This window comes from Corapipo altera, unplaced genomic scaffold, assembly GCF_003945725.1.
Source record: "Corapipo altera isolate COAL_440 unplaced genomic scaffold, ASM394572v1 45, whole genome shotgun sequence".
NCBI classification, from domain to species: Eukaryota; Metazoa; Chordata; class Aves; order Passeriformes; family Pipridae; genus Corapipo; species Corapipo altera.
The window spans coordinates 23,526,380-23,550,325 of record NW_020884877.1 but is presented as its reverse complement, the minus strand read 5'-3'; the positions used below and the strand labels follow the sequence as shown (position 1 = coordinate 23,550,325).

The window sequence follows — 23,946 nt, the reverse complement described above, 5'->3', positions numbered from 1 at the left end:
CAACCAGCAGGTGAAGACTGTAGAAAGTTTGGCAGTGTTACATTCAAATGTACAGCACTGAATGCAAACTTCTAAATCAAGGTGAATTTTATATGAAGGCAGATTTTAATGAAGGAAGTGCTGGCTGATATGAGTCTTGTTGGACGTTTCAGCGCAGCAATGCAGTAATGCAGATCAGATGTAAATATCATACATAACGGTGACCTATTGATCATTTAGCTGATGCTAACTTGCATAGTCAGTGTTTTGCAGAAGCATGTTTTATTTTTTTTGGCTTCTTTTACCTTCCTGTTTTGCTTTCTCAAAAATACTGTGAGGTTTATTATTAGCTATTTTAGCCATGATGTCTTAAAAGATTTCATGCGTATGCATTTACCAGCAACACGCTGATTTTGATTTGGTATTCACAGATCGTAGGGGAGAGACCTTTTGGGTCACCTAATAAGCAGTTCATGTTTCATTAATTGGTTGAAGTTCAAACAGCACTCTGACAATATTGAAGACTGTGCAGAACAAAAGCATAATGAAATAAAAATTATCCGCTCTTCACATTTTGGTATGACGGGTTACAGAACCACCTACAACCTTCCCGGTACTGCCATACCGATTAGTTAATAACTGACTATCAAAGCAGTGAGGAGATCCTCTTTTTTAACGTCTTGCTTTAGCTACTCAATGCCTTATGTGAGTTACTTATTAGACACATGCTGATGGAAAGCCAGATGATCCTGAAGTAGAAGCAGGAGGATGTAGGGTCAAGATTGAGCCCTTGTGAATTAGAGGAGCTCTTGGAACAGCCACACATGGAGAAAGGGTTTGGACTGAACTTCTTCCTATTGCTAAATCCTCTGCCAGTAAAGAGAGCCAACATTTTATTCTACACGGGATTTGGACAAAGGCATCTGCATATTGGTCCAAATCCAAAATCCAATGGCCTTTGGATCAGGCCAGATGGGATCAGTTTGTAGGGTGGTTATGATGATGATTCTGCAGATTTTCTTTGCAGTTGTGCTAGACAGACTTCCCTCTGTCCTTCCTTCCTTAAACACAGCTTTAGTCATGAATCTCATAGTCAAACTCCCTGTGCTGATGCCTGAAATAAACTGAGGAAGCACCTGAACATTACATCTGCTCTGGCATCAACGCTGCTCTCGTAGAAGCCAAGGGCCAAACGCCGAAGCAATGCAGTCATTTGTGTCAAGGATTAAATTTATTGTGGGAAAAGATGAGGTGAGAATTGAGTGAGATTGCAGGATATGGCAATAAAAAAGGGAAACAAAGTATTTGATGTATCACTTGATACCTGAATTTTCTAGGACAATAGAACAATACACATTAACTTCAATAGGAATGTGAGTCCTGCACTTGCCTAAAATTATGCAGCAAATACAGATGAAGCTAGTAGAAAATGGGGGGGAATATTCACTGGATCACTTGGGACTGTATAAATACAATGGATATTTTTTGATAAAGTGAGAACAGTGCTGTTGGGAATCAAATGACAGTGCACAGCAGACACCCTCTGCGAAGGTTGTTGGACCCTGTGATCCACACTTCATTGCTAATCCCTAATAATTCATGTCAATAAAATACCAACACAGAGAGATAAGAAACAGAAACCAATTCTGTCTTTGGAAGAAGAATCCTTCTGAATAAAACAACAAGCTGGGTGTTTGGTGTGGCTTTTAACATTGCAAAAAGCAGTAAAGCTCAGGGAGTAGGAAAGTGAATCTCTGTATGGATTTTAAATGTCTCTCTCTTGGTGATGGTCATTTTCATTGCTGCTGAAAATCACACCTCTTTTTATAGCGAGGAGACTGCCAGTGGTTTAAGTTTAAATAGCTTTAACTGCTGTCAAGTGCCCTAGAGGAATGTTTGTCAAAGTCAGCCTTGGTCTCTGAGGATGTTTGCTTCTCCATGGAAAACTTTGTGTTTCAGTGTCCTGTCGTTGAATTTGATATGTTGCTACTTCAGCTGAAATTGGCTAACCCATTTAATTTTGGTGATCACAGCACATACACTGATAGCACTATGTTATAAGCTTTTTTCTTTTCCCAGTGACCCTTTCACTGTGCATCATTCAAGCACCAGGAAGTGGCTGTAAAGTTCACACATAAGGCAGTAGTTGATGATACCCAACATTATGAATAAGTTTTCAACAGTCTCCCTTAAGTATTTCTTTTAGCTGCATGGCATTTGAGAGAGAGATTTAGCTGATTTAATCAGCTGGAGAAAATAAATACATCTATATATATAAATATATAAATAAATACAGTAAATCAGATTGAAATATAAATTGTTCCCAGTGAATTTCATGTTTAACAAAGGCTATTTCCCTTGAACAAAGTGGCATTTAAGAACATTAAGTGCTTGAATGGTAGAGTACGTATTTTTAGTACTTACCATGAGTATAGTATTATTTGAAAAAGAATGGTAGGGGCAGGGGGTTGTATTGGCAAAGGAGCATTGTGCCCTTTCTTGTATGATCCTGCAGTTGCAAATATCACTTCAGGGGACTCTTGATTTGCATAATGCCTGCTATGAAGGGAAAGCAAGAGAGCTTACTGATGGGGAAAAAAGGATTAAGTGGTGCGTCTCAGTCAAAATCTATTAGTGTCTTTTCTTGCCTTTATATCATTGGCTCAAGTCAAATTGAGCAGTCAAGCATGCCTGGAGGTGTGGCTGTCCTGGGATGATTGTGCCCAAAGAGGGATGTGCATCTCCTGGCACTGTCCCCACCCCATGGCAGCAGGGGCTCAGTGGGTTGCCATGTGTGAGTCACAGATACGACACTCTCATAGATAAAGTGTTTAAGACTAGGGGAGACTGCCAGTTCAGATCTGAACATTACCTTGCTCCTGCTCCCTCTGGGATACTAAGCAGCTGCTCACAAAGGCCCCCAATGGGAATTGGGTCCCCACTCCATCTGTTTTTCATGCAAACCTTCATTTCTTCACAGGGCTGTTGCTGCTCTCTGTAGGGTGGGAATCCTCATTGTTCCCTCTTCCTCACCATTTTGAGAGAGTCTGGCTTTTGGGATGACTTTTTGTTTTCCTCTTTAAGCCATATTGAGAAGTTTTGACACTGGGGGTAGATGCTTTCATATTAATCCTGTCATGTTCTTTTTATTGACTCAGCCTTCTCTGTTCCTCCTTTACAACCAGGTGTATCTCCTCTACACCCAGGTTAGGGATATGGTCCTTGCTCTGCCTTCTCACAAACTGGGCTAGTCATCATAGCTGCTCACACAAGCCTTCCTTTGGAGTAGTGGTACTGCAGCTGTGATAATCTGTTTGTAGGCAGACAAGTTTTGGTTTGTTTTTAATTAGATCAATAAGCATAGCTTGAAAAGCTGGCACGTTTTTGAACATGTGAGCTGCTGTTTCAGAACTGAAGACAGACAGATGTGTTCAAAAGTTTATCTGATTTTTCCAGCTACATTAATTGCTCTAATGACTGATATTAGCTTTTTCTTGCAATTTTTGCCCTTCCTAATTTCTCTAAGGTTGACATGTACATGCCTGCACCCATCCAGCTGTGCTGGAAGAAGGAGAATTAAATGAAGAACTGCTGGAATGGGAATAACAAAATTGCACTAGACTGGCTGCTGTGTACGAACATGACTTCCCTCTACTGGTCAGCAGAGGAATATTTCAAATATACCCTCGCCTCATTTGCTAGAAGTTGATGGTTCTCCCTTGGTCCAGGTGCTTGAAGTGATTCTCCACTCCTTGTCTCCTCGAAGGTCTGGCTAGCAGTGTTATGTGCATTAGCTGAGCTGGGAAATCCTCAGTGCTGCCAAGATGTGCAGGAGGAGTTAATTACGTGTTTGCAGAAGAGTTTAAAGGGAGCCATGAAAGAGGCAGGGAGCTAAGTGAAGGGAGAGGGTAATATTAGTCAAACAATAAATACCAGAAAACATATAACCTTCGTGCTACACTTGGAGGGGAGCTGCCTCGTGATTCTTCTGGAACAGTTCCACTTGCAAATAATGGATTTTTAAGTAGAATTATAAAGAAATGGAGCTACATGCATAGAAAATAAAGATAGCTATGTCAATATTCAGGACTAGAGCTCAACATCCATAATGTGTTTGGCACCTCTGAGAGAGGATAGATGAAACACCTGAGCTTTTTTTTCCGAACCATGACCGCCCTGTCCTAAAGAGTAATTGAGAGCTCAGGGCTGCTCAGGATGCACTGGCTGATGCCACAGCACAGGCTGCACAGGCTGTGGCAACACTACAACCATTGCCACTTTTCCCTGGTGCATCATTTTTATATGCACGATAGATTTGGCATAGGCAAAGCAGGAGTAACTCTGCCCGCATTCCCACATAGCTGGGGGAATCCTCATTAAGTCAGCTCTAATATTGTCCTGAGATTTGGCACAAAGCATGTGAATAAAGAAAAGAACTGAAAATCTGCGGATGAAGGAATCTAGATGGACCGGATCCCAGAGTCTGTGAGAACCAGCTAATGAACAACTCCAATTACCTTTACAAATATCATGGATCTTGGGCAAAACCCCAGTGCTGCGAAATGCAAAGGTAATACAAAAGTGTTTGTGAGAAAGCAGGCCAATTTCCTCCCTGCTAATTGAGTCACTGTTAAGCTCCAGAAGTCCAATGCACTAAAGTCACACAAGTAGCTCCAATGAGTCTGTGTGGGAAATGCCAGTTGGATTTGGCGATAAGACGAAACATCTGTAAGCATACAGGGCCACAATCACTAGAGTATGCCTGGACCTTCCCCATTCAACAAAACATATCAATGGGGTGTTAAATCCTGCTTCATCTGTAAAATTTGGCAGTCAAGGCCATACTAGAGAGTGAAACCAGGAGAAACAAATGGGATTGACTTGACTGTACTTTCAGTTACAGCAATGGAAACTCATTGAAACAAATCTCTGTCAGTATTAATATGCAGGGAGATTGGAATTAATATTTGAGAGGCATCATATCACATACCCTGATGAAATTAAAGGTGGTTGGGCTGAACTGACAAGCTGAGCCAGGACCTAATGCTGAGCAAGAAGAAATCAAACATAACCTGTTTTTGCAGAGTTTCAGCATTAGGGAATGAAGGGAAAGCATGAACCTGCATAAGAGCAGATTCTCAGCTGGTTAAAGATGTAGCTTCACTGGTCTATATATCTAAAGAAAAGAGGGTGGTATTGGTGTCTTAAATAATCTTGTGATGTGTAAATAGAAATTGACTTGGACAGGAATGCTGCTGTAGAGATTGAAACTTGGCTAATGGACTGTGAACATCGGGCAGTTGTTATTGGGAACAAAGAGGGCTATGGGGAGGAGTTGTCTGGGGCACTGCAAGCAGTAATGCAAGGTTTGGCTTTATTTAATATCTTCATTAACGAGCTTGGAGAGAGTGCAGTCAATGTGTTAATTAAACTAGCAGAAGATATTAAACTGGGAGGTGTGTCAAAAAAACAGCCACTGGTATAGAAATAATGGAAAATGACCTGAGGAGGTTACAAATGTAGAGAGGAAATAGCAAGGTGAGATGTAACATGGGGAGAAAACAAAGCAATCTTGAAGAAAATAATCAAAAAGCAGCTATTTAGAGGGTGGGAGAATTTGGAAAGCAGTAAGACTAGGAGAGACTGAATGGAGTTAGCAGATGGCAAATTAGGCCCAGTTTTTACTTTTTTACTACTTTTTTTTTTTTTTCACCACTGCAGTTACACCTTTGCAATTCTCAGTGCCAATGTAGTGCTGTGGGCTGGCACCAGGCTACATGACTTGTGTTGGTAATTCTCCAGGACAAGCAGCTCTGAGGCCATCTGAAAACTCAAGGCTGCTTGCTCCAGTACAACTGCACAAGGCAGTGAGAGCTGCCTCCCCCAGACAGCCTAGGTACCATCAGCTGAAGCCCAGTATAGCCCAGTGCTCCAAACTGTCATCTGAATCCAATGTGATATATTTGTCTTACTTTTAGAGGGCCACAGTTATGGCTCTGGTGAATTTGCCTGAGTACTAAAGCATGTGCAGGAGCTGATGACCCTCTGTAGTAACATTTTTGTATATGTGGGGGACCCAGGAAGGGCAAACACCAAGGCACAGAAGTGCAGCAAGGAGACAGTTTACCCCTTCCCACACAGCTGAGACCATGTCTGATATAACCTGTGCACCAGCTATACTGGGAAGCAGTCAGGGCAGCCCTGAATTCCTCTTTTGTGTCTGGACACCACGTCATGGCTGTTGCCACCACCAAATCATAGGCAAGCCAGGGATAAATAGCAAGCTTTAGGCTAGACATCTGCACTTGACTGTGGGATGGTTTCCATCAACTCCTCAGATTTCAGTTTCCAGTTCAGAAAAATACTTATTTGCCTTACTATTACATGCAGTTTGTTTTGCCATCTTACTCACGTGCTTAAAGTCAGACATGTTCCAAAGCATCTTTCTGACAATGGTCCTTTATGTTGCCAACTCTGAAGGTTTTTATAAGTTTAAAATGGCAGTAATATAACTTCACTCCCTCCGAAGTACAAGGATAAAATAGCTATTTTCAAATGGCTATAGATAACTGTAGCTATTTATTTTCTTATAATTGAATGTTAGTTCTATTGTCAACCTGAGCACATCTACAGATGCTGCCATCATTTGGGGGTTGCTTAATTTATTTACCAATAACAGTGAACAAAGAATTTCCAGTCTGAAAATATGATAAGCTCCCATCCAAAAAGAACATGCAATCATAAGTTTAATGTCCCGGTGGGATTTTTTTGTATGTCATTTCAAGAGGAATAACCTTCTTATATAGAAAATAGGTTCCTCATCTGTACATGTACACTTCACTGTAAATCCTGCAAACAGCCTTATTGAATTAATCAGAAAAAACCTCAATGCATAAACCCTGGCCACTGCTGCTTTTGGCTTCACGTAAGCAGAGCTTAAGAGATTTTATAAAAGCATCAGATGAGATAGTTTGCTGAGTGTAAGACACTAAGCAAGTTTTTTAAGAAAGATCAGAAAGAAGAATCATTTGAGTCTTAAAAATCACTCCTAGCTTGGAGTAAATACATGGGTCTCATAAGGTCTTTCTGGCAACTTTCCATCTTTCCAGGGTTATTTGTAATGCATAGCTTGAGAGGCACAGCAGTGTTGTGGCATCCAGTTGATCAGAAGAAAGGGAGCATGTGGGTGGGCCAGACGTCATGTATTTTCTTGGTGTCAATTATTGCCAAAAGAGGTTATTTTAGTTGTACAGTTTATTTTGTTGAAATGTAATTATTATGCTAATTATTTCCAAATTTACTGGTTAATTATAATTCTGAGATCTCTGCCTTGGTACTTCCAGAGATGTACAAGCTGTGGGAAATGTTTCATAATATTAATATATTTCCACAACCCTAAGTAATTTGGCTAATGTTCCTACAATGCAAAATGTAACATCCTTTAACAACGAGGCATGGCTAGCTCCATAAAACAGCTAATCTGCATCAAAAAGGCATTTTACTTAATCAGATTTCACTGCAAGAAGCAAACGACTTAAAAAAAGCACAAAAGAACCTAAACGTTGGATCTTGGCTTCATTACATCATTGCACAATTTCCTTATCCCTCCATTTTCCTGGAGAATGAGGGGGTGTAATGGCTATCCCACTGTTGCTACAGGAGATCCGTTGGATGCTGTTCCAAGGAAAATTGGAAAGCCTCTCTCAATTCTTTTAGGGATAATTGTGTGACTGAGTTCAGCAGGAAGGTTGTCCTTGATTCCTACAGAGGCAGGATGCACGTGGGCTTCATTTGGATTTACTAAGAGGAATGGGTTGGCTGCAAGGTTGCTGTCTCCTACCTTGAGCCTGATTTTAGATCTTTGCATGTGTCCACAGTGGATGACCAGTGATGGGAATTGTTACCTCTGGTTCCTTAGTGCCTGCACTCTCTCTGTGATAAAGGGGAAGTTTTCTTTGTAGAACTTGGGATGTTCTACATTACAAGCAAACTTTCAAGATGGAAACTTGTAACTATGCAGCCCTGGCACAGGTGACACATCTCTGATGAGTCATGGCCATTGGAAAGGTGCACTCTGCATCGTTCAGCCTCTTCAGAGGTTAAAGAGGTGGCAATTATAAATCTGGACAGAGTGGTTTGAAGCTGTCCTTGAAGGTCTCCCAACTTCTTCTTTCTTTTTTATGTTTTTAAAGAGGAAAATGTCACAGGTGGGAGATGGAAGAACTGGAATTACACCCATTGACAGGGAAATAGTGGAGAAACTGTGAGGTAGAGGGGAATTTTCTTTGCTCACTGACTTCACTTGGGACTATGGTGCTGCATAGCTGGTGAAGATTAACCTACAAAACTCCTGGGAAACTTGCTGACTTTTCCTCCGCACCACCCCCAAAATAGAAAAGAAGATCTGGAGCTCAGAGAGAATGCTGAGCTCCAGAAAGCTGAGTGCTTTCTACATGACCAGATTAAGGAAATCTTGCCATCATATGTTATCCTGTGGGAACTACATTATTTTGGTATTAATTGTGTGTGTATCAGATGCTTTTAGAAGTATCCTTTTCACTTCAGCTTCTCAAAAAATATATGGAATTCCTTTTAATTGGGAGTGGGGAGATGTTCATCTTCTTTTTAAATCAAGTTTTGAAATTTTCATGACTGTATATTGAAAACTGGAGCATTTGATCTGTTTATGTGTGTAAGAAATGTTTATGGAGCTTATACTTGCAGCTGTAGGATGGGAGTAGTATTGCAAGTCCCATACTGTTACGTGCAAAGATGTTTTGATACATCTGGGAGAATGTAAGCAAGAAGGTCAGTGGATAATGACTTAATGAGTTGGAGCAGAGGCAGAATTTTGGGGAGTAGTGGCAAGGCCTTGCTGGAGAAAAAGGAACAAATGGAAAATCTGAATGATGAGTGAGGCTAAAAATATCAATGGGGAAAGCTGAACAAAGTTAAATGTATGCATATGGTACAATACAGTCATGTTTAACACATTTGGCTGTACCTTGGGAGAAACAGCCTGCGATTTCATGTAAATGTTCTGCCTCCAGTGTGAATCCTGGGGGGCAGAGCCCAACACAAGGGGGATATCTGTAACCCTTCCCTTCAGACTCTTCCAGTTCTAATTGCTAATACACAAGCATGAATGATCACAAATTGTTCATATAGTTCTGTAAATATTGAAATACTCAGGATTCTGTTGTGCTTGGCATAGACATGCAATTCACTGACAACAAGATTGGACCTTTTGGTTAGTTGACAGATCATGTATAAGGGAGCAAGCTGCTGCTCTTTTACATTTTCTTAAAGCCATAACCATCTTAGTCCATCTGAAAACATCCCTGCTCGACAAAGCAGAATTCCTGGGTCATATATTTTTTAAAATTATATTAGTCATATGGCAATGTGTCATAGTCAAGTATCATTTAAAGAAAGCAGTTAAGTTGTGTCTGCTTTTGAGTGATCTACTTGGTTGGGTTAGTGCATGCTGGTGACTTACCTTCTGCTAACAGGTCCTTGAATTGAGGTTAGTGGTGAACAGACCAGAGGAAAAAGCTTTTGTTAAATATGCCAGGATGGCATGGTTCATACTGGAAGGGAGGAAGCAGTTAAAAGAACTAGTTATTAGTTGAATGGAGCACTTTTTCTAAGCACATCCCGCAGGTTTTCATATTAGCTCGGAATCTGGACTCACCTTTTATAGGGAATATTATGCTTGCACAAATACCAGAAACTTTTTTCTCAAGGCAGGATAGGACCACAATGAGGGCCTGAGATACATTTTCCTCAGTGTTTGAAATACATTGTGTGTATGGCACAGAGGTTTTGCAGCAAGTACTGTTGCAGCAGTAAGCATTGGTCAGACTTTTGGTTCTTTCTGCTTACTGAGCAGACAGTCCTAAAAGGTGGTAGCTGCTGTCAAGGGGATTTAGTAGTGTTTCATATGGGAGGGAGCAGACAGCAAGGGGAAAATGCAGGTTGAGTGTCAGGAAAAATGTCATCAGTAAAGTCTGGAGGGTGCTCAGATGAGTGATATGTCTCCTTGGAGGATGCAGGAGGGTTCAGGTTGAAAAGCAAAGTCTCTTTTCCTTCTCTGAAAGCTCTAGTGAGGACAGCCTGAGCTCCAGTGCTTGCTGTGCTGCTTCAGTCACCTTAGTTACTGCAGCCACTGATCAGTCCCTGCAAAAGCACCAGAGGATTGTCCCTTCTAGGAGGACTTGTTGAGTATTGTCTTCGGCAACCATTTCTTGGCCCCTGTAATACTGGGGACTTGGCTCAGAGGTGGCTGAGGTGGAGAGGGAGGAGTTGGGCTGGGAGCCAGGGTGTGGTCTGTGTTCCTTTATGTGTTTGTTTTTGTTTGCACTACTGTAGTTGTGCAGCGGTGACACCCTTGCCTTTCCTTTTGGGACTGATCAGTATTGGTGGGGACACCTGTGGATGCAGCAGGATGTTCTCATCCCCACAGTAACTCCAGTGAGTTTGAGGTGTCTGGAGGCTCTGACCTTGATGGCATAACGCACGTAACATTGGGGAAATATCTTCCAAAAGGAAAGTTGTTGGCCGTCTCTGTACTGTCACAGCATTGCAGGATGAGAGCAAGGATTAATGCTTGAGTAAAGCAGCACGTGAGTCCACCAAGAGAGGTTTAACTGCAGACACCCCTTCTCCTGCAGTGAATGCACGAGTGTGTCTGTGTACATCTCTAAATTCACTGCTGCCTAATTTTCCTTCTTCAAAATATCAACCAATTTCTAGTGACAAGGAACCTAATCATCTATTTATTAAAATGAGACAGACAGTAAGTTTGTGTGGGGAAATGTGAAGGCAGTGCACATTGATCATGCTGATTTAGGACAGTACTGCCATCGCAGCATTTCCGGAGATAAATTCTTTGCAGCTAATTGCATTATAAATTCCACTAAACCATTGTCATAAGGTATTTCCCTAACATACAAGCTCTCCATCAAAAATAAAACCAAAAAGAGCAAAGGACCAGTTGTGGGGTTTTTCCTAATTAAATATTATATGAAAATAAGAAGAGAGAGAGGGGAAAAATGCAAATCATGTTAATTAAATGCTAGATCTGTTGTAGTGGGCTACTTTGGAATACTGTGGGACATGTTGAAAGTCATAAGAGATTTTCCATCTGAAAGCCAAAACAGTTTTGTCCTGAGGTCTTTGTCCTCGGATCAAGACAGTCCTGAGCTATTCCAGGATTTTGACGTCACTAAGTTTCAGACATGGTAGTCCTGGCATGTCATGAATCTTAACCATCCCAAAAAGCGACCCAGACAAGGCTTGGATACTGGACCACCTTCAAGAGAGCCCGGAGAAACTGCAGCAGTGGGATTCAGCTGCCTCCTCCCGCTGTAGTGGATTGTGGCCATGGAGTTATGGTGCCTGCAGCGAGTGTCCTGGGCTAGAAACACCAATAGGAAACAGCATTCATTGTGTACAGCTGGTATGAACACCTGCGGGGTTCGCCAGAGAGGAGTTCCCCCAAATACTCAGTGGTAGTAGTTAGTAAAGTGCATTTTTCCAGGGATCTCAAAGGTTTTTCTCAAGCTGAGTCAGAAGATACAGAAGCACAGAGCAGTTAATTAGATTTCCCAAGGAAGCATAGCAAATAGTGGAGGACTGAGGACTTCCTTGTTTCCCAGGCTCCAGCACAAAGCATCCAACTGTTGCCCCCACTACCTTAATATTTTTTCAGGTGACTGGGAGCAAAGCATGACATTTTGTTTTCTTTCATATTGAAGGGCACAAATTCTCATTCTTTGAAAATATTTGTCACAGCATGCCTACACAAATTCTCTCCTTGTTTCCTACAACTGTTGTGCTGTGGGCTCATTTTAGAGACTCCAGGCAGGGAGACATTGCAGTCAGACCAGGAGGGGGCTGGGTCTCTTCCAGTTTTCATGGATGAGGTGTTTCAGATAGTGCTCATTTCTGAAAAACTCATTGGGTTGTTCAGCAATTGGGAAATTCCTTTGCAAGGTACTTTGGTCATAGGAAAGCTTTTCCTCCTAATGTCTTGTATGAAACTGGGAGTTGTTAGCTCCCACAGTAGCTGTAGCTGTCAATCTGCTATCTGATTAGAAGAAAGCATTTTCTTTTCTTCCTCCTCCTCTCCCCCTCCTCACGCAGTAAAACTGTTCGATTACGAAGAAATTGGGAGATAAATGTGCTGCCTGTGGTCTTGTCTTTGAGCCTGGGGTAGCTGATCATTTCAGGGGTCACAGCTGGAATGTGACTAAGCCCTGACTGTGCCACAGGCAAATGCACAGGGTGAGACTCCACTTGCCAACTTTAGCCTCCTAAAAGTTGGGCCTCCACTGGTGTCAGGTCACCCCACTGCTGCTGGGGCTGGGGGTGGGGTCGGAGGCTACCCCAGAAATTTTCATCTGCACCTGGCCTCACATAGAAAGGAGTCTTCTTCTTGCCTTTGACAAAACCACAATGCCTGAAATTGAGTTGACCGAAGTTAGATGGGTCAGTTAAAGCTAACAGAGCTGGGTTGTTCATAGACTTGAGCATTATCAATTAGTTTTTATCTTGCCCTGAGCTGTCAGGTATGAGGTGTTTGCCTCAAGGGGGAACTGAGGTAAAGTGGTTCTCCCAGGAACATTGAGTTGTGGCAGAACAACCATTAGGCCCCAGGACTTGTTGCCTCATTAGACCTCTCCACCTCTGCTCCTGACAGGAGAGATGCTCCTACTTGGTTTAAATGTGCTGTTAATTAAATGTGCCCTGAACATAAGGATGCTGTAGCAGCACGCCTAGTGTTGACTCCCAGATCAAAGGAGTAGGTTCCCTGCACAACAGCCATTAAAGGTGCACTGCTGAGTGACAGAGACCAGAGAGAGGGATAAGAAATTTAATCCAGGGGTTATTTGAAAAAAGTGTTATAAAAGTTCCTCCAACAAATTCACAGATCACAGTGACGTGGGAGAAAGTTCCCTAGAATTATGCACATGCACACATAAAATGTGATTTTATCCTTGTACATAGGTAACAGCTGGCATAGCAATGGGCTTTAATCTGGGGAGAGGGGGACATCTGTTTGCTGGTGGGAAGAGGGGAGGGAGAAGAGAAACATTTCTAAATTTTTGTGGTAAAAGGGGCATTTGTCATTCTCATTTTTTTATGTTATTGTTTCCAACAATTGTTACGTGGTTGTTAAATTTTTTGAGTAATTTTAGATTTTCCAAAAGTGACCATGATTTGTTACTTATACTGTAGCTTACAGAAGTGACACACTTAATATCGGGGGGTCCAAACCTGGATATCTACCAATGGAGATGGAGATCAGGTAAATGCACACCTGCTCTTCCAAAGAGAAAAGCTGCCTTTTGGCAACTGGTATGAGAGGGAGCTGCAGGCTGTACCATGAGCATTTTGGAAGAGGTTAGACTCAGTGCTGCCATTAATCACCAACCTTCGGGTAGGCCCAGCATGGTTTTGTGTGACAATGATGTTCAGACAACACACCATTTACCAGGAGACTCTGGGACTCTGGAGAAGGCTCTGGGTTCCATCCCCAACAGTTGCTGAGCACAGGTCCGCTGCAGGAGACCTGGCAGGAGCTGTGGTCCCACACAGACCAGCCCCATAGCGAGTGTGAGGTACCCTCTTACTCTCCCAGCTGGAGGGAAGGTGGTGGTGGCCACAGCAGAGACCATGATGGAGAAGGCAGGTGAGAGGGAGCTGTCTGCAGGTAGAAAAGAGTAATTATGTAGCACTGTTGCCATGCCTGTCATCTCCTCTTCTCTTTTGCAGACACTTAACAAGAACAATTTGATACCAGATGACAGGACCAACTTCTACCCGTTGCAGCAAACCAATGTGTACACAACAACCTATTATCCCAGTACACTGAATAAATATGACTACAGGCCCGAGGCCTCCCCTGGAAGGACCTTTACCAACAGCTGATGATGGACAGATCCTACAGGACTGAATAACTTCCTATATGATTTTTTTTAATTGATTTTATGGACCAAATACCGGCCCAGCCTCTAGATGTAAATATTGTACAGTAGGGTCTTTTTTTTTTTTCCTTTGGTTAATTGTATTTCTTGTAAACAGCACATCTCCTTACAAGGACAAAAATGCATATGGACCATTCTGCAGAGCTTTTGTGGACATTTGGCTGGAGATGGCTCTTACTACTGCAGCTGTTTATGGCGGGAAGATCAGTGTTGCTGTCCAAGGCCGACGTTGTCGAGGAGGGGGATGTGTGCTGGGCTTGGTGGCCGCTGTGTAGCAGCACACAACACACAGGAGCACTCCAAGCAAGGCCAGAGGTGGCCTTCCTGGGGCAGGGGTGTCTGTCTGGTGAAGAGCATCCTTCCTGAGCCAGGAGAGCAATGGTGTGCTGGATGACACACAGCTTGTGAGACAGGCCAAACAGCACTCCATCGTGCCAACAACTTGAAGAACATTTTCTTTTCCTTTTTTTATTTTTGATTTTTTTTTAAATGTTTCTGGAAAAAAAAGTAGTAACTTTCTAGGGCAGTGTTCCCTTTATCTTCAACAGAATCTTTTCATATTACAGGAAATACTCTCTGCAGCCTTCTTTGGTAATATGCAGTTCAGCTGATGAGAAACAACACACAAACAAAGTGCATTATCCAAAGAAGCTATCCAGAATGTTTCCAGTCTTAATTAAAATTATACAGGCAGTGAGACACTGAGAAAAGTAAATGTTGGAATAACATCGGAGACATGAACTTGGAGTGCCTAACAAACAAAGATGTTTATATCAGTGGAAAAAGAGATGTGATGATTGCCGCACAAGAGCCATGGGCTTATTTTCTTTCTTCCTTTTTCTTTTTTTCTGAGACAGTGTTAACTCTTTTGTTCTATCTCTGATCCTGATTGCGTCTGCCAGGAAAGGCAACTTTAGAGGCCATGCTCCTCTTGTGGGAAATCACCATGCTTTGGGCTAATATTTCCTCTTGTTTTATTATTGGGTTTTAGTTCCTTTACTCTCAAAGAGTGAATAATTCTGACTTTGCAGGGGTAAGGTATTTTTGTAAGGAATGTTTCCATAGTCTGACATGACCCAGAAAGTCTGCTGCACATTCTTATAGTGTCTTCCAGTGAAATTGTAACACAGCTGAGTAATGTGCATTGTTTGCCAATATTTCTTTAATTTTTCTGAGAAAAACAACCCAACAAACAAATGCTGCTGCAGCTATTGAAGTAAATTGGGGTGGTAGCATTATTAAACAGTATATCCAGCCTTGAAATGTAATTTTGTGTATGTGTGTGACTGTGTCTATAAGAACTGTATTAGTCTGATGCAGAAGCCATGTTGTCTACAACCAGATGTTTGTCTGACATAATTGTTTGGCAAAAAGGAAACTTATTGCTGGTGCTTAATGTACAATTACATCCAGTGTGTTAGCAACGTGAACAAGTTCACCTCTGTTATCATTCAGTGTTTCTAAATATTTATAATGAACTCCTGATGCTAAGGATTTTAGAATGTCGCAATACAGAGCATGAGATAAAAGTACACCCTGAAATACGCATGAGCTCCATGTGGTCCTGAGCTTGGCTTTGTCGTCTGCATCTTACTCGAGCAGTTGCCATGCCCGTGCCTGGCCACTGACCCGGCCGTGTTCCCAGCAGTCCTGTCTGTCTGTGCTTAATTCCAGATTTCGCTGTAAGCCGACATTGATTGTTGCTCAGTGCTGTTCCTTTGCAGTCGCTTGTTTGGAAGTCCGGCTTGGGCTGTGTACTCAGCTCTTTCACGTAGGCAGCTGGTAGGAAATGAAGGAAGACTGTGTTGCTTGTGACAAGTATATTGCTTTTCCTGTGAGGTAGAGTCAGCATGGCTCTGTAAGCCTGTGTTATGGCAGTTTGACCAGAGGGCAAGTATGAAATAGCCTCCCATTTTTAAATTACTTTGTTTGACTTCAGTTTGCAGTGATTGAAGGCTGTAGGGATATTTGTAATAGAGTGGGGTCATTAGCCACAAGGACACCTTTGGCTCAGCAGTGCCCATCTTCAGCAGCTGCTTTTCTGATTTAGCAGCTGATCCTGCTTCTGCTCTGGTCCCACCAGATAAAATAGAGGGGGCAGAGGGAGAGAGAGAGGTGCTCTTAAATAGATTTTAAGCTGATGCAGACGTAGAAGATCTGTCTGAAGCAACCTGCTGCAACCCTCCAAACAGGCACGGGGTTTTGGCACTTCTGACCCCTTCCAGCAGCACAGCCAAGCAAGAGCAGCAGGAGTGAAACAGGAACACCAGGGAAGCAGGGCAGCACTGGTAGCAGGTACTAGCCCCTGCAGAGAGGCTCTTCCTAGGCCTCTGAATTCCATTTGAGGAGCAGTGACTTTGTGCCTTCATGCTATGATGAGTTCACTCTGTCTCACTGAATTTCCACATTCCTGTCAGCAACACTGAAGATCCCAATTTAAAGTAATTTTAACAAGTATGTAGCCATGGGGTTGAAAATTATTATATTGGACTATCAGGATGGGATTGCTCAGATTTAGTTTATGTGATTCAGGAGAAAACACTGGCTCCCAAGATTGTTCTAGCCATGGTAAAATCAAAGCCATCTCTGAGCCCCTTCAGAAGATTCCCTGTATTGACACACTCTGCAATTACCATGCACATGGCAAGATTGCAGCTGGAGTTGGGGGGGGGATGCGAGCAAGTCAAACCTTGCAATTATCTCAATTTTTTATTTTTTCTTTCCCTTTCCCCCTCCACCGTCAAACATTTTTTCCATTTTTGGCTTCACAGAATAACATGATGTAAACTGATTTTTTTTTCCCAAAGTACTGTATAGTAGATGAAATTATTTAAGTGTTCATCTCACCAAGACAGGTGATTACTGCCATTGTGCTCAGGAGGTGGATATTGGAGGCTATTGGAGGCAAATGCTTTGAGGGTGGTGCATGTGGTTGTAGTTTCATCAAGACATTCCTTCTTACCAGCCATCCAAATGGATTCAGCCCTTTTTCATATAATTGGCAATCACAGCAAGGGGCTGTAGTCTCCATTCGAGCAGAAAGCAGAATCCAGGAGAGAGTGAAAAAAAAGAAATCAGAACACTTATTACTCAATTAATGTTTGCAGGAGAGTGCAGTTCTTTAAGGAGGATGTTAATGTGGTGTGAGAGTTGCATTTTTTATGAGCTCTCTAATGCGTGGCAGGTTAATGACACCATGTACAGTGATATCTTGCAATCCAGGTAATTCAGCACATTGAGCATCAGGTCTGTAATATCTGTATCAGTTTAAATTGCTTTTGCAGCTGGATGTTAAACTTGCTAAAATTTCCTATTCCTAAGGCCATCTCGAAGTACACTGGAAATGCATTTCCTGTGTGAATATTGCTTTCCAAAAGACTCATATAATTTTTTTTTTTTTTTTTTTTACTTTTAAGACAGAAGGGGAAACACTGAGCAGTTTCTGTGTAGGTCTGGAGACACTGTGTCTCTGCAAACCCTTTGGGTAGTGTTCAGGTATGCCATGTGTGAAATATGATGGAAATCTTACAGCCAAGTATGTAGTGGAAACATCTTTAATAAGGCCATTCTTTGTTTTTCCATGGAAGTGAAAAAAGCCAAAGGGGTGTGCATGATGGTGCTATCCAGGCTGTGTTGTGCTGTTGCTGTCAGGCTTTCCTTGAGCAGCTGTCACCCACCAGAAATACCTTGTGCTGCTCGCTAATGTACAAACGACTCGATGATCAAACCATCGTGTAAGAGGTGCTGTTGCTCTAAGGGTGCACTTGAATGTTCAGCATGTGAGCCAGGGCTGCTCTTAAATATATGAACTGTACAGATACTATAGGAGAAGAACATGTATTGTCTCTCCACTACTGTTCCTAATGCCTTACGTTCAGAAAACGAAGTGTTTGGTTTGAAATCAACAGGGAGCAGGAATGGAGCCCGTGTCTGACACAAACAATTTGATGGCTCCAGTGATAATCTGATGTTCAGGCCACCTGGAGAGAAAACTGCTGTCCATTGAGATTGATTTATTCTTTGTACCAAATGTAGTGGGGGAGAGTTATATATATATAAAAATATATATATAAAAATGTAAATGTAAAGTTTGTGTAACAACTTACTCTTTTTTTGTAACAGTGTATACATCTATCAGTGGATAGATACAGTATATATTTATAATATATACACACGCAATATATATATTTAGCAAAATGCCTGCAGAGGAAACTTAGAATAAGAAAGGCGGTGCTGGTATTCAAATACCACAGGGACAAAGCAAAGAAAAAACCCTGTAAAAATCTAGTGTCCTTTCTATTAGGTTTAAAAACCCACTTTTGAGGTAAATGAAATATAATTTTTTAATTGAAAAGTAAATTGATTTTTCTAGTTAGAAATGCTGATTCTCCCCTGAATCATTCTGGTTAAGAGTGATTAAGAAAAAGATACTTGTTACTGCTTATATTTTCAGAATAAGCCTCCCAAATTTCTCATGTGTATCCCTCTATTGTTTTTCTAATTATAAGTAGGGAGTAATCATGCAAAGAAAATTAAAATAGCAAGTAGGAGTAACAAATCTTGTACCATTAGAGCAAAAGACATCATCTGTTAGAACAGGAAAACTGTCATCTTCCATGTTTAAGAAGTCAGTAACTGCCTTCTGAGTTAATGATCTGCATTACAAGCCTTGCCTTATGGTCACACTAGGAGGTTTCAGTACAAAATTTGGAAAAACAGAAAGCCTGCAAACCCATGGCTTTTGGTTTTCAGAGAGCTCCAAAAAAAGCCACGGGCCCATAGTAGTCAGGCACCTGGTGCCCTGTGTGTCTCTGAAGCTTTCTGCTTAGTGGCCAAGGCTCTCCATCCATTTCTTGCCCTGTCGATCCCATGAGCCAGCCCATATGCAGCCCATATGCATGGCAGGGCACAGCAACCCTTGGAGCTGTCTGGTATAAGAGAGAAATACCCAATAAATGGGGTTTGAAGAATTTTTTTTTTTTTTCAACAAATCACTTTGTAATGCCCTCATGACCAAGCCCAAACCCCAACAGGTGAATCTTTTCCTTAAGCTTGTTAAGAGGAAACATCAGGTGACTTCAAGAGCAGTTTTGGGGTAGGTGAGAGAGGTTTCTGTCCAATTTTGTGTTGCCTGATTGCCAGAGCCTTCAAAACTCGGCAGAAACCCCTCTGGAGCTGGGTCCTTGTGGGACTTACCCAGTCTCAGCTGTTCTGTCTGGAAATTCCTCCTTTGGACCCTTTGGGAAATATTAGTGTCTGCATTAGTCCTGCTTGGAGGAGCAAAACCAGCAAACCACTATTTACATAGCCATGAATATAAGTGCTCAATTGCATTCAACATAAGTTTGGGTCTTGAACTTGTTATTTTTAACATTCTGCCTCCAGCCTCAGCTGCAAACTCACCCCTGCTGTTTGAGAGGGTTCAGTGCCGTAAGAGCAGCATTTTGCTTTCTGCAGGTCCCAGCCACGATTTGGTTTTAAACAAATCTGATTGTGAAAAGTATAAATGCTGCACTCTTGGTTCTGACAGCTCTGTAATCCAGCAGGATGCTGCTGATTCGCAGGCTGCAGAGTCAAGCAGAGGATAGTGTGGATGGGCCATTAATAACTGAAGCAAAAATGTTATTAGTACCAAAATGTCAAACAATGTAAAAGCCAGCCAGCTGCTCGGCAGGGTGCTTTCCATCCACACCCCTCTTTAGACAGCATCCAAATCTGCCCATATCTAAAAGTGATGTACTTAAATAGGAGCATTACTACAGAGGAAGCTTTAGGGAGGATGTATGGTATGTGAGGTGGAAATGAAAGGATTTAGCTTGTAGTTGAGGTGGGAGAGTGACAGATGCAATACTGGATCTTGGATACATGGGAAACAATTATGCCAACACAGAATGCTTGCCCCAAAACAACAAAACCTGAAGAGTATTATTGGACTCTGTTGTGAAGGCACATCACCCTTCCTATGCAATTGAACTTGATGGTACTTTAGCATAAAGGTGACCTAGACTGTAATCACTGCCTTTAGACACTGTGAATTTTTTTTGGGTACTCTGTATTTTTATATATTGTACAATGTAAAGAATAATTCAGAAATAAAACAAACCAATCTGACAAGTCTGTGAGTTATTTCCCCTTCGTTGGCCAGTGTGTGGTGCATCCAGGGCTCCTGACAGCACTGGCATGATGGGTCATCAGGAACATGGAGGAGCTTCCTCCTGACCTTGGTGGCTAATGGCAATGCAAAATCCACTCAGCTGCTTGAGCAGAGATGGGGAGTTGAAGCATTCATCCTTCCTCCCTGTCTGCACTCTGGCTGCATCCTGAGGCCCAGGTTTGGATTACATTTGTCATGACCTGTAGGCTGTGCGGACACAAAATTGTGTTACTGAATGTTACACCAAAGGCTGTCCCTGCGATTCACCCTCATGAGCTGGAGCTCCCTCATGAGCTCCACGCCAAACCTGGGGTGCATTTCAAAAATAATGTTTCTTAATAAAGTGCCCAGTGAGGTAAGATCTAAATTTGGGGTGCCAAGTCCTTGTCCAGTTCTGCCATAGGTGTCCCCCCTCTGCTCCCCAGCTCTCCGCCGGTAACACCAAGTCTCCAAGGGCACAACTGCTCTCCATGCCAAGGAGATCAGCTGGCTGCAGCCAGCAAAAAGAGGCTCATCCTCTGCAGAGCCTCTGAGCTGTACGTGCTCAGCTGCAATGAAATCCTGTCACTGCTCCTGCTCATGCCCTACATATTGATGTGAAAAGTTATAAAAAGCTGAGGGACATGATTTGATTGAAGGATGATCGTAGCCTCGTATTGAAGAATGTTATAGCTCTTGTTGGATTTATTAATCAAAGTAAAGACCATGAAAAGTGACAGAGTCGGGAACATTTTAGTTTATGTTCCGATACAGCTCAAGACTTATATTGAAGTTCCATACAGAAAATTACACCATAATGTCATAAAAAATAGATTGGATTGCTAATAACCTGAAACGTGCTACACCTGCATACATAATACTTTAATCCTACTAAATCATAAGCTATCATTTGGGTGTTTTCATATTCTCAAGTGTGCATATAGGAATTTCTTTTCAATGCAGACCATTAAAAAGTAATTGAGAGGCACAAGATCTGTAAAAACAAACTTGCTGTGAGTAAGATAGATTTTTTTTTTTCCCAGTTAGGTTGCACAATAACTCAGGGAGGTCATTTCTGAACGGTTTTGTTTTGCATCAAGACACCTCTACACACAATTAGAGCAAAGTATCATGTTGGAACCAATTTCCAATTTCCTTTAAATCTGTCTGCCACCACATTTTTTTTTCTATTTGCTACTTTGATTCATTAACATAACAGTTTGACTTTTAGCCTCAGTAAATTTTGTTCTCTCAATATGCATCCCAACTGTACACTTTCCCCTCTTTAATTCTTAACTATGTGTCAAACAGCAAAAGTTTCATTATCTTGCAGGTTCCCTGACAGCTTTTTATGAAGCCAGAGCCTCAGGGCTGTGCTGCTGGGCTGTGAGCAGCACCCACTGCCCATGGGTTTGCTGGGGAGCACCTGCAGCAATGTTGGTAAACGAGGGGGGGATAGGCCAGGGTGTGGAGCTTTCTGTGGGAACAGCACCGACAGCCACAGTCTCACAGCCCCCCTCCAGCCTGCCCTTGGCAGCACTCAGAGGTTGAGTGTAAGAAATGTGGGAAAAGGAAAAAGTGGAAGTTTCCTCATGAGTCATGTCTAGTCTACCTGTTCCTCCCAGCTCCCTGCAATAGGTGCTTTAGGGATGTGCTGTGCCAGATGGTGCAGTGACAAACCTGTCCTAGTCCTGTCCCTCCATATGAAGCCCATTTGCTGTTCTTTTCTTCTCTGTCAAGGGATGGAAACATCCATGGCTGGTGGGGCACTTGTTTGGGCAAGTTATGGAGGCAAGGAGGGGCAGGGAATTGCTGCCCAGCCCAGTTAACACCGGTGCTAAGTGCAAGTGCAGGAGCAAGGACTCAAATGAAGGAGCTGTACCCATCACAGAGCAGCTGAGCAGATGCATTTGGGCACCAGGGCATTATCCAGAGCAAGTTGTGTCAGACCATGTTTATTTCCTCCTCTGAACAGACGTGTCCTGCACATAGCATGGAAATAAGAAGTATCACACAGCCTGATTTTAGTAAGGTTTTTGACTTTCTCGTAAATGACCCTCCTATGCTGCCAGGACCAGTGTCCAGGCAGAGCATCGTGCAGACACGTGCAGAAAGCAGTCAGGTTGTGGCAGTAAAAACAGCCTCAAGTGAGTCCCCTAATGCCATGCCCAGCACCCCTACTAATGCTCAGCACCCCAGCCAGTACCCCCATTCCCACCAGTGCCCCCAGTCCCCCCATCACAATGTGATTACAAGCCCTGGCTCTAACTACTGAATTTTCCTCTGCCCATGCAAGCATTTCGCTCGACTGTGAGAGCCCATGTGGCTGCGCTGCTGTGACCAGTCAGGGGGACAGTCTCCAAGCTGAACAACAGTCCCTGAGTCAGCTTAAATCAGCTCAGTGCAGCCACCCCACAGAGAGCAATGCAGAGCAAGCACCTCCTCAATGTGCCAGAGTCAACGCTCAACTGCAAAAGCTCCACTTCCCATGGTGTCTTGTGTGTGTTTCCCCCTCGAGTGTACAGCTGGGAGACTGCACACTCCCAAACACACAGCTCAATTACCAAAACCTTTGGAGATTCATTAAAAATGCTGTTTTGCTAACAGTTGAAATGCATTTTGACATGGTGTTATTTTGTTCACTTGTAAGAAGCCACTGACGGAGTTGTCACTGCACTTTCTGTTTAAAAAACCTGAGATTCAAATTAGTCAAGAAGATGACAGAGTTCAGCTGTGCCCAGAGGAAAAAAACGCAACTACACCCATACACACACACCCCACCCCCTCACCCCATCCTTGGCCAGATTTCAACCCTTCGATCTGCTGACAATATCCTCAAACCAAATGATTCTCTTCTGGAGAAAGGACTGAACCAGGCTAAGATTTTGTGGGTTTTGTGTTTTTTTATAAAGCTGGCCCTTGTCAGCTGGGCAGACTCTTGCCTTTTCCTGCTTGTCCTGGTGTGCTTGTAGGACAGTTTTATTTTGTGATCCAGAATTTTATCACCCTTTTTTTGTTGCGATTGACCCTATGTCGATCTCCTTACGGCAGCAAAAACGTATGTAAGATCAGCTGGCTTTCATTTTAAAACTACTAAGATGACAAGGGAGCATTGGTGTGCTGTACACCAGCCACATCCATCCCTCAGATCCTTGGTGTGGATCTCCGCAGAATATGGAAGATGCAACTCTTCGGGTCCTTGCATCAGCTGAGGCAGATCTGGAATCCAGCAAATGCTTAAAGCTCCTCCTGGCTGAACAGCTGCGCTGCAACATTGTCACCCTTCAAAATAACTTCTCTGCAGATTTTTGAGGTCAAACTTCATAGTTTATGAGTCATCAATTAGCTGGAAGCAAAAAGTAGTCCTGGTTTTCCATCACTCTGGAGACAGTGAGGTGCCTCCCAGACCCGGGGTTAGCATCAACCACAGTGAACAGCAACAGGCTGCTGAGGTTCGATCCATCTAACCTTGCTGTATTCTTTCATTTTTAAACCTCCCATAGTCATTTCCTTGCTGTCATGGAAATAATGGAGCCAGCAAAGGATTGCTCCCCTCTCAAACGCAGGGTAATGAACAGCCATCAGAAACATTTGATATTTCCATGATGTGAAGCATCAATGGCCACAGATGTACCCATTTTGGCAGTACGGAATTTACTGTCACGAGCAAGCGATCTGTACGAGAGAGCAGGCACAACGCTGATACACTTTTATTACCCTGGCAGGAACCACATTATTGTTTTCTATTTTCACATTTCTTAGCAACAACATTTTTTTTGTTCATAGGTTTCTTCCTAGGAGCTCGGCTGGAATTATTTTTATGTTGTCCCCAATTTACATGCT

General features: G+C 42.6%; 1 protein-coding gene across 2 annotated transcripts in view; it reads left to right on the top strand.

Annotated features, from left to right (window-relative positions):
- Window positions 1-20,092, top strand: part of SEMA5B (semaphorin 5B) — a 271,715-nt gene extending 251,623 nt beyond the window's left edge. Inside the window, exons 24-25 of one of the 2 annotated variants that reach the window (XM_027637199.1) lie at window positions 13,222-13,291; window positions 13,759-13,847. In XM_027637199.1, the coding sequence (XP_027493000.1) occupies window positions 13,222-13,291; window positions 13,759-13,766 (78 nt within the window). In that variant the 3' untranslated portion in view covers window positions 13,767-13,847. Of the gene's footprint in view, window positions 1-13,221; window positions 13,292-13,758 lie in introns of both variants that reach the window. The other variant, XM_027637198.1, reaches the window with a different exon arrangement.
- Window positions 20,093-23,946: the final 3,854 nt, after the last annotated feature.